General features: G+C 34.0%; 1 protein-coding gene across 1 annotated transcript; it reads right to left on the bottom strand.

The window, feature by feature from the left end:
• Window positions 1–75: 75 nt before the first annotated feature.
• Window positions 76–10065, bottom strand: LOC148957584 (endothelin-converting enzyme 1-like). Its single transcript, XM_089114811.1, has 15 exons — window positions 8717–10065; window positions 7789–7842; window positions 7193–7309; window positions 6343–6414; window positions 5859–5986; window positions 5006–5327; window positions 4630–4707; window positions 3970–4073; window positions 3551–3664; window positions 2808–2875; window positions 2355–2491; window positions 2068–2133; window positions 1842–1937; window positions 1266–1342; window positions 76–955 (listed from the first exon to the last, which is right to left on the bottom strand). The coding sequence occupies exons 1-15, from the start codon at window positions 9302–9304 to the stop codon at window positions 856–858; spliced, it is 2121 nt and encodes a 706-aa protein (XP_088970937.1). The 5' UTR covers window positions 9305–10065; the 3' UTR covers window positions 76–855.
• Between the last annotated feature and the right edge of the window lie 1055 nt (window positions 10066–11120).

Below are 11120 nucleotides of genomic sequence, written 5' to 3'. Positions count from 1 at the left end.
CAAGATATTTCCATTCTAAAAGCTGCTTTTCTCATGATTGTAAGATAACCATTCAAACAAATCAAATTTTATTTTAATTGAATTCTTGTAACTTTTACAAAATGATGAATTTTCACCCTTAAATTCCAGCACAATTTATCATGCATAAGTTGTTTTTCCTATTTTTTATCTGTTTTTGACATCAAATTCATTAACAATGTTAAAATTACTATATAAGCTAACCTGTATTAACGCAAATTTGTTTCTGAAGCTTTTCCACTTTTTTCCAGTAGAAATGCATGGAACTCTCTTTTTCTCAAAATATAGTCTAGGTGTACACATCTCAAATATTTTAACGGCAAGGACCAAACTGGTTTGCACTGAAACATTCTATGTTAGCTCAACATTAAATACATTACAACAGATATACATTGAAAATTCCAATTTAAATAAAATATTTATCTAAAAACTAGTAAATCTGAGGCACCCAAGAAACCTCCTTGTCATTTCAACTTGGAACAGGGGAACACCAAAAAGTGCAAAAAGAAGAGAACAGGCAAGGAGAAAGACATGATCAATTTACGTGTAGACACGGAGAAACTATTGACAAGGATTAATTGGTTGGATGCAGGGAACAGGTAACTTTGGCAACATTTAAATACCAATGCAACTACCCACCAACGTTGATGCTAGAATAGCAATAAGAAGTCGATGAGAAATTTTGTATCTTCTTGAGAGAGAAAGAATCACCATAAATTCTTTAAAAAGTGACACAAATTCTCAAGAGCATATATGGAAAAACTCTGTTAACAAAGGATGTTTCAGGCAAATTATCAAAAACATAGAAACGCTTTTTCAATACTATATTCTCTATGACTACCAAACATGGCATTTGTCTGTTGGATTCATCGGTGATCCTGCCTTGCATTTAAACGCTTTTGAGAACCCAACGGTGTTACTCAATGTTCCAATGATTCTAAAAACAAAACAATGAAAGTTTCAAATTTTTACGAAGATCTCTAAATGACATAATGATAAGACATTTCAAAGTAGCGTATTTGGCGGTGGTAGTGTAGCCAGAGGAGACTCGTTAGGGCCCCATAGTTCACTCAAAGTTGAGTCATGATTCATGTATCGTCTTAAATTTTCCTAGAGAGCGTCTTTCTTTAAATCTTAGTTTATCAGTGATGCAAGATATGTGTGTCATTCAAGACGATACAAAATATTATCATTGCCCTGGGTGCCAATGGCTCAAACATCAAATTCAATTTGTTGGTAAAAAATACCTGAACATAGAAGGTGCATGCACGTCATCTTTGATTGCATCAACCAGGGCTTGGTGCGTTGAGTTATGGCATTCTTTCTATAAGCAACAAATAAAATAACTTTGTAAGAATTTATCCATACCTTGACAGCGTAAGAAACGTTTTCGAAGAATAAGGTTTTGATGAGAAAGACCTTCCATTTGTGACTGAGCCAGTTGAAGTCAAATAAAACACAACAGAAGTGCGTAGGGTATTGCAGTTCAAGTAGGCCCAAGAAACTATTCTCATTTTTACATTGATGACTTTATCAAAAGAACCCAGGTTTGCAACTTAGTGATAACTGATTGATTGTAAGTAAGATAAGGCACCGCAAGGAAAAAAACCTATACATAATTATAGTCAATTGTATTCGATCTTATGGTCTCTCAGACCTAGATTTTACAGCATAGGTTATATGATTTCAGAGCCTCAATAATCTGCAAATTAAAACCCAAAAAACTTACGTTTCAAGCATTTTAGGCCCTGACGGATTCATGAAGTTACTTTAAGAGTCAGGTTTGTATCAAAGGTTAGTTACAAGCTTTATATTCAGCTCACCTGTGCATATCCAACGAAAAACAACTGTTTGTTATTCAAATTTATTCCTGGTAACGTATATTCTTCACCGTGCTCTCTGACCCATTTCTCGTAAGCCTGTAGTAAAACAAAGCCTTAAAAATTTTCTATACCATGGTATTTGAATTGAAATAATCATTACACTAAAAAGTCATTGGGCATTAGCTAAGAAGATTGACCAGTATGTCTTCAATATAGCTCTACTTGCCTCATAAGCAATTTTCAGTCCACCTCCATCTGCAATATTTTCTCCCAAAGTATTTTTTCCATCAATCTGAAACAAAGGAGTTGAATATTCACATTAAGCCTTTCTCACAGTGAACCCTTCTCATCCAAAAATTAATGTACAAATGATTTACCAAAAGAGACCAGTCAGCGAAATGGGCTATTTTGCAAAACTTTGGGGCAGGTCCGCTACTGCTGAAAAGTTGATGTGTTGGCTACATGGTTTACCAGAACTATCAAACAATAACCTTAACTCTGGAAGACTCTTACATGTAAATTGTCTCCAATTTTGTACTTATTGAATTGTTTCACTAAACACTTCGTTCTTTTTTCAAAATTTGCAATTGAAGGATCGCTCCATTTTGTTCTTCTCTGAATCAGCTCTCCGTATAAATTGAATTTTCTTCCTATCAAGAGAAAGAAAGTGAATTTTATTCTTTACAAATGAATTTTATATGCAAAGGGGTTTTAAAACTAAAAAATTGTAAATTTTTATTGAAAACAGCGAATAGACCAATAAGAAAGATAGGGCTTTGTTTGCTCTTCAACCACATGCAACGCTTTGAAAGAGCTGACGTTTTGAAAAAGCAAAAAAGGCTACCATTCCTCTTTGCTTTCGAATCCTTAACAACAGTCCTGGCCACAAATGCAGAGAGAGTCCCACAAATTCTAAGAATTATCTTGATTTTTTTTATTTCTTTCTGCAGAACATTTGATACATACCTAATGTGTCAAATCCATGTGTCAACTCGTGACCCAAGACATGGCCTATTGCACCATAACTCACAGACCTGAAAAAAATTATATTCATCAATTCTTATTAAAACCCTTGGTATTCATCGAAAATGTATAGTTTTGGGACTATAAACTCCCCAGTTGCTAATTCTAAAGATTTTTAGAAGTATCTTAAGATGAACGCTGAAGAATAACAAGACAAATTTGCTCTGCTATCTTGTTCATTGGTATCAACCATCGTGTTTACATCTTACGATGCATCTAAATTCACAATTAACGCGCTCTCTTTTAAATCTACAGTCCCTGGTTCTGATTAACGCTACAAAAATTCTCCAATTTTAACTACCAATAAGAAGCAAGAATAACATGTGCAGTTTTACGTCAACTAAAGCTAATTAACAGCAATTTTTATGTAGAAATAACGCTGCATGCCTATAACACGCTGAACGCTTATAACTAAATTTACCTAAACATGTATCTGTAGCCAAGTTATGGAGTAAACAAGCAATGTTAAGGTTCTACCAAGATCCTAACGAGTTCACCATGCGATCCATCTAAGTGAACCGCAGGAAAAACAACTAATCACTACGCAATTCTGTATTTATAGCAAATAATTTACCAACTACGTGTAGCAATTATGGTAAGAAGAAAAATGCCCGAAAGCAATGGAAAAGTTCCGACATATAGATTTCAATGATCTAAGGGTGTTAGAAAATCGGGAATGTACTCACCTTGGAATGGGTTCTCCGTAAAAGAAAGGAGCTTGAAGAATTCCAGAAGGAATAACAATTTCGTTTTTAGTAACAACGTAGAATGCATTAGCCATGTGTGGAACACTCACCCATCTAAAAATTTAAAGGTAGGTATGTGTTTTAGGTATCATTTGAACGAATATGAAGAAATATTGAGCATAGTTTGCTTGTTGGAAATATGCCAGGTTTGCTTAGGTACCTTGTAATTTGAACTACTAGCATAGCAAAATGGGCAGTAGGGCAGTAGGCTATGGGGCTAGGGGACTGGAAGCTACAGAGCTAGAACAAAGAGGTCAAGAGCAACGTTAACATTTTGACTGCCAAGATTTCTAGCTTTTTCACTTGTACCCCTGTCCTTATGTCTAATTAAACATGAATACAAGAAGAAATAAACTTACTGGTGAGGGTCAACGGGCTGGTCCAGTTTTCTGAATGTTCGTCGATTTGAAAATCTGTCTATACTAACAACGTTCTCAAAGAATGTGTCTGGGTGTATTTCAATCTATTAAACAAAAAAACAGCGCTTAATAAATTCTTCTGTTAGAATTTCTGTAATAGATTATATAGGCAATTTATTCAGGACGATTTCAGTTGGGGTAAGGACGCATGCCCCGCTGAAATAATTTCTTAAGATATTTTCTTTTCAGCTGCCATGTTAGGGTCCTCCCGCATTCACCATGGAAACAGTTCGCGGTGCTCCCCCTGTCCTCAAACATGAGCGTTTCTCCTTAATAAACAAACTTTTCAGCCACTGAGTGTTTGAAATATAAAATATTGCGCAATAAGCATTTGCAGCATTAATAATTGCTTATTTATTGGGTGCTTAAGGTTTTAGCTGAGTAGGCAGAAATAAATGATTTGTCATGGATCAAAATATTTTTGTGGTAAGTCTAATGCAGAAAGCGTGTCTCTGAAGCAACAGCGTCTATAACGTGTATCCAAAGTATTATTTATGTCACGAATGTATTTATTATAGAGTTGTCTTATCTCTGGTGTCTGCATTTAACCGGGTAATGAAAATCGCCAAATGACGTAATGATTTTAAACCGAGGTTTTACCTCCTTGTATCGTTCGTTGAATAAAGTATTGTTGTAAAGGTAATCAGGATAACCAACTTTAACGACAGCGGCGTCGGCCTGAGACAGAATGATTTATGAAACATTAAAATCTATGATACGTTGTGTATGAAAACATTTTCCTTGCTTTACAATCGTAAATAAAAGTTTAGATTAATATCAACTTTATCTATTAATCCACTAAAACAGTTGTTTCTCATTAAAACGTAAACTTTTAGGATTGATTTGATTTGTATAAGAAAACAAAATCATTTAGGCTATCATTGTTACCATCAATTTAAACACATCCAAACAAAAAGACTGTTGTCTCTAAAATTGCAATATTTCGACGAGAAAATATGAATGAATGTAAACTAGCCTTCTCTTTTACAGCTTTAGTCGTTTGGCCACTGATCCACGGCACACTTTCTGAATTTTTCTCAAAAGCCTTTATAATAAGCTGCATCATCTCTTCAACCTCTTTTTTGTCAGCGACAGAGAACTCATGCCTAATAAAGAGGCCACCAACAAGAGGGCCTAATATTTCATCTGTGTATCGAAAGCATGTTTCTTCTCGTGTTTTGTTTTGAGCTTTACCGGTTAGCTTGTCTTTGAAGTTTTTATACGCGGTAGTGAATTCTGTTGACAAGAAAGGCACCATGTCTTTTACCATTCTCCACATCATGTAGTTGGATAAGATTCTGTAAAAAAAAGGATGAAGATGTTAGTTTAACATCTTGTGTTCGCATTGTGTTCCTTTGTTTGTATTGTGAGACTGTGTGCCCAGGGTATTGGTTCTAGAACATAAATATGGGGGCACAACCACAAGTCAATATCAGCTATTAGCTTCCAAAGCCCTGGTCTGATTCAAGAAATTAATCTTGCTTGCTTGCTCGTTATTTGTCTATTTGTTTGTTTGCTTGCCTGCTTGGTCATCCACTCTTCTAGGCTGCAGAACTGTTATATAAAATTGCTATGGATTCTTTTTACCTCTAGGACTAAAACTTTTTCGTATGGGCAAATATATGGAAATTGTAATACTAATACATTTGATTATGATTATAGCTAGAATAAATAATGAAAAGAATGAAGCGAGTGAAGTTTAGATGTTAATTAGAATTTATAGCCTTTCCTCATACTTTTTTAAAAATACTCTTTCTTATTTACGAGAAGAGAAGTGAAAAGAGATGTAACCAAAACATTAGAAAAAAGGATGTAACCAAAACAATTACCTCTTAGGTGTGATATTGAGAATGCTCACAAGATCAGCCAGGTAGTCATTGCAAAGCACAACGATGTGATCATTTTCTGTAATATTGCGTGGACTCAGTACGTATCTTATATGCTGCAACCACGGGAACTAAAGTAACATGCAAAAATAGATGTAATGTCAATAGGTCTGTTATTAATAATTTTCAGAGCGATTTGAAATAAAGATTATCATACATAGGAAACACGTCTATTAGATGTATCATTATTATAATACCATTTATTGTTATGTTTGATTCACCCTCCTCTTCATGTATGCAATTGAGCAGAAGTAAATGCAAAATGATAATACACATTAAAAACATATATATTATAAAATGTATATTTTCATAAAGCTACGAATGTTGGTCGTCGAATATGCAGATAGCTTCAAACGGTTCTGTAAAGATACAAATCAACTCTCTAAAAACCTGTTGGAGTTAGATGCAAAGCTACAAATCAACTTACTGTAGGAATTGCTTTTGCTAAGCTTGAAATAGTTGTTCTTGCATATTTCTTTGCAGCTTTGGGTACACTGATCTGTAAATAGCAACATTGAAAATCAGCACAGAATAATAAGAAATTTGATATAAGTTCTAGAAGGAAATAAATTAACATAGAATTTATATAGATATCATATAGGTGGAAAGAAAAACAAGTAAAAGTAAGAACGAAGTCTCTACATGTAGCCACGTATACATGTAAATAAGTATTTTGTATGATAACCGATATTTACACCTAGCGCATATTACTTTTAAAATTTACTTATTGTTAAAAGCAAACATTTTTTTGTAAGAAACAAGTTAACATCGAGGCTCGATTTGCTAAAAAATTAAGAAAAGCGCAAGAACATACAAAGTCTCAGGTTAAAAATTGGAAGAAATAGCAACGTGTGACTGAAAATTTTGCTTCGTGTTGATGAAACATAGCAGACATGGTCAATTAATCAACCGTTTTACTGAAAATGTCACATAGATCTGTCATTTAGTGGACTTGAAACAACTTATTGTATAAAGAATCTTAATCTATAAAATCTTAAATGTTGAAATAGGAACAGCCTGAAGAAGTCGAGCTTCATAACAAATGTCAAAATAAGGGCAAAAAAGGGGGGGGGGGGCTCGACAAAAATAATCTGGGTCGTATAAAAAAGGAGCGTAGCGGTTGATTTCAAAGCGCATGCTCATTGTCGAGAGCAAAGACGGGGGATACTCATTTGAAAGAAGACTTTCACGTCTTTGCATCCCCAACAAATCAATAAGATATTCGTCGCTTCAAAAACGCAAGTTAACAATTCACACCAAAAACGAAATTTTATTACCTTGGCAAGTTTATACTCAAAATCCACAACCTCCTTCATTTTACGCTTTGCTTCTTTGTATGATGCTCCTGCGTGATGAGCAATTGTCGCAGCGTACTTTGTTAATTCTCTTACCGCCTGAAAACATAAAAAGTGTTAGAATGTTTTCTAGCTTAAAACATTCATTATTTGACATGACATTCTGAATTCATGAACAAATCATAGTGATTAAATATATTTTGTCAATCTCTTTTGTCAAACTCAGCTTTAATCTAAAGTAATTCATCGCTCTTTGCCATATTGCATTTAGCTTTTTGCTTGTCTCTCCTACTCTCTCCATATGTAGCAATGTTCTTTAGTTTTAAACGATCGGTTTTTGAATTGAATTGACTGCTACTGAGTGCTTACTTTTACTCTCTAAAATCACAGGCAATGCCATTACTGGCTTTTCAGGATATAGCTTTGAATATCTAGCGTGTGTTTTGACAGGGTGGTAGAATTTTTGCTAGGCCTTGCTTAGGCCATTGAAGTTTACTTCAGGCAAGAGACTGTTTATATAAACTGATAACCAATTAGAATAGCTTTGCATTATCCAGCAAAGAAATAGCAAAACAAACCTTTTTGTTTACATAGTACACAATTTGTGGAAGACATAGTTTTGCCTGATCGATCTGTAAAAACAAGAAAATACACACAAATTAATTCTGCATGTGGAAGTGTTGCAAAAAGACTACTTTATTAAAGATAGTAGCGTATTTCATTTTGCTTAACAGCTGACGACTTAATATTTGACGGTAAAACACTTAAGTTGTTTGTTTATATCCATATAGTTGATTGATTTTGTTTAAGCCATAGGTGAAATGACTTCCGATCCAGTGATTAGACTCTGTTTACAAAATAATAATATCTAAATTGCTACAACTGCAAACTAATTCCAAATGAAGCAAAGTTTTGGGAGGCTAAAAAGCAGATTATGTTTCATACTTTTTATTACCATAGGTCCATTTCGACTAATATCTATGTATCGAACATTTTGTGTCTCGTGAGCAAGCAAAATCAAAGGAACAAAGAAGAATTAATGATTCTTGTCTTGCTATGTTATGAATTTTTGCAGATTGTATAGAGTAACTTTTTCACTAGACACAGATAGCCTACTATCTTTAATTTGAGGTAAAATCTTCTTGTCACCAAGTTAACCATCTTTTATTTAACGTTTTTTAACATTTCAAGATATCATTTCCCCAGCGAAAAAAACACAGAAAGTCATTACGAAGATTTTGCTTTCTCTCTTGTATTCATGACTGATCACTTTGTGGAAAATGGACAATTCTATCAATTTAATTGTTGCACATTGAATGTCATACTGGATAATTTTCCCTTGTTTCGGAAGCAACCTTATTTAAACAATTCTGAAAATGATTAGGGAATATATATGCAATCTTTTCTTTGACAAACTATGAGCACATTCTATACTGAGAAACCATAACTGTGAAAAGAAGACAAAAGGGCTTCAATGATAAGGTGTGAGCAACAGCATAAACTTACCGTGATAATGTTCATGGTCCTATTCTTTGGGTCCACATCCACGTCAACTGTGAAAAATATCTCAGCTGGGTATTCTTTATGAAACAATTGCAAGGTTTTGTTAAAATCCCACTTTGCCTCATCAAAATCAGAAAAAATATCCCATGAACCTAAGTCTGAAATAAATTTTTTTAGTGGTTTGCCGCCACGTTCATCAACAAGTTTTGTATTCAAACAGGATTTATAGAAATTCTTCACTTTTTTGATTGTCTTTATGTCACTTGAATTATCCGTTTTAAGCAGTTTTTTTAATCTTTTATCATTCCTTTCCGATAATTCAACAATGGCAGAGAATTCGTCTTTTCCTTTTGGAATGTTGTGCTGCTTTATCCAGCCTCCGCAGGCATAATTGTAAAAATCAGAACAAGGGTCAATATCTGGATTCATGTTTTCCTTGATTCTCTTCGCCACCCTCTGACATTTCTCAGCTTGGCAAACTTTATCATTATCCTTTACTAGCGTGCTTCGTCTTCTCGCTTCACCAATGCAAAACATACATACTAATACAGTAAAAACAAAGTTAAAATAACTAATACCCATTGCAACCATTGCAAGTTATTTTCAATGTTCGAGCAGTCTTTTGACCTTTATTCTGTGTAAAGTTTAAGCTCTGCTTCAACGATTAATAATAATTCACCGTTTTGTCATCGTCTCTTAATATATAAATATATTTACATATTCCTTCCTTCTTCAAATTTTTGGAAGCTCTCAGAGTTCCATGTTGCAGTCTATTAGCCCATGAAATCGAGACGCAAAAATTTGATCGCTACTGGTGCGTGTATTATTTCTGCTCACTGGGTGCGTTTAGCTGTTGACCCAATAAACACGGTATAAAACCATGAGTTGACTTGAGATACCTTATTATCATGGTCTCTGCTCTCTCCTAGGATAATATTTTGATATAAATGCATTTGGTAACAAGCAGGTGCATCTTCCTTAAAGATTCAGTATTTGATATGCTTCGCTTTGGTTGCTCTTTCGTGACGTACCGTGGTGCTTTTTGTTTGATCTTTTCTTACAGGTTTTAAATAAAGATTTCGTGACCCATTTGCGAATAATTGCATCACTTTTGCTGCATTCTAGACCTCCGAGAATATCATTGCAAGTTAAGTTAAGTGTGCAAAACACTTAAAGTTTCTAATACAACATAAACTTTCATTCTGTTGCCAGCGCTTTGTTTTTTGTTGAAAGTCTTGTTGAAAAAGTCAGTATACTCGTATAATGACTACTATTTTAACGATTTCAAGAACTGATTACAGCAGATTTCAGGGACATACTGATTAGCTAACTTGAAAGAAAATTCGGATTCTACTGTCAATCCCTAAAAAAAACTTCTTGCGAATTGTATAACAATGAACTTTAGGAAGGACTCGAATTTCCTTTTCGCTGTTTGTTAGTTGTCACTGCCAAAATTACTTGGAACACCCAATACTTAGCGCTGCGCTTTTCTATTTTTCACTTGTTTTCCTAAATGTTACTACTTCCGCCCCCTTTCCTCCAAAACAATGTTGAAAGTGTAGAAAATATCATACAAGCCACAAGAAAAGTGTCCTTCATAACCCTTTTCTTTTTCATAGTGAATCAACATTGTTTCTGGGGGAGGGAATGGCTGAATTTGTCTTTGAAAACTGATGTTAGTGTTCCAAGACATTTGTCAGGGATTGCAGTAAATTTAAAAGCTAGTTTGGTATAATTGTGTTGAAGTATGCCATTATAGATTAGCACATTCAATATTAAAGCAATCATAACAAATCATATTTGAACTGATCAGGTAAAAACCATAAAATCAATTACAAATTAAGCATTTAAAACATTTGAATGAATGTTATAGGCTATCATTATTTGCAAAACAGTCTTTTATCCCGAAAACCTTTTGCTGCCATTCTTATAACGTATGTATGATGCAAACATTCTGAAATTTGATCTTTAAAAATATTTTTCTTGAATTTGGATATCTCCTTCTTAATGAAATATTCAATTATTGGGCGGAATGAGCCCCCAAAGTCCCCCAAAAACTACGGTTTTGCTTGTGGTCCTATTTTTCTTTTTCATTAGTTTTAAACTTCATTCTTTGTAAGTATTGCGAATATTGAACTTAAATTTTAAAGAACGTTCTGTTCGAATGATAGGTTTTTTATGTTCGTTGCAAATCAATCTAAGTTTGATATATGCCGAGATCATAAAGAATCTTTTAGTTTGATAAAAGGCTTACATATCTTTTGGCAAATTCAGTGGTATGTAGAGTTTTTCTAACCTATATTTCAAATTTGATAGATTGGAATCTTCTATGTTTTGCTTGTCGATATATTTTAAGCCTAAGACAATTACTATTCATAAGGATTCGCTCATTCCAAACAAAGAAAAC

The sequence above is a fragment of the Rhopilema esculentum genome, chromosome 21, assembly GCF_057945365.1.
Source record: "Rhopilema esculentum isolate cy_ngs chromosome 21, ASM5794536v1, whole genome shotgun sequence".
Taxonomy (NCBI): domain Eukaryota; kingdom Metazoa; phylum Cnidaria; class Scyphozoa; order Rhizostomeae; family Rhizostomatidae; genus Rhopilema; species Rhopilema esculentum.
This window is presented reverse-complemented; position numbering and strand designations above follow the sequence as displayed.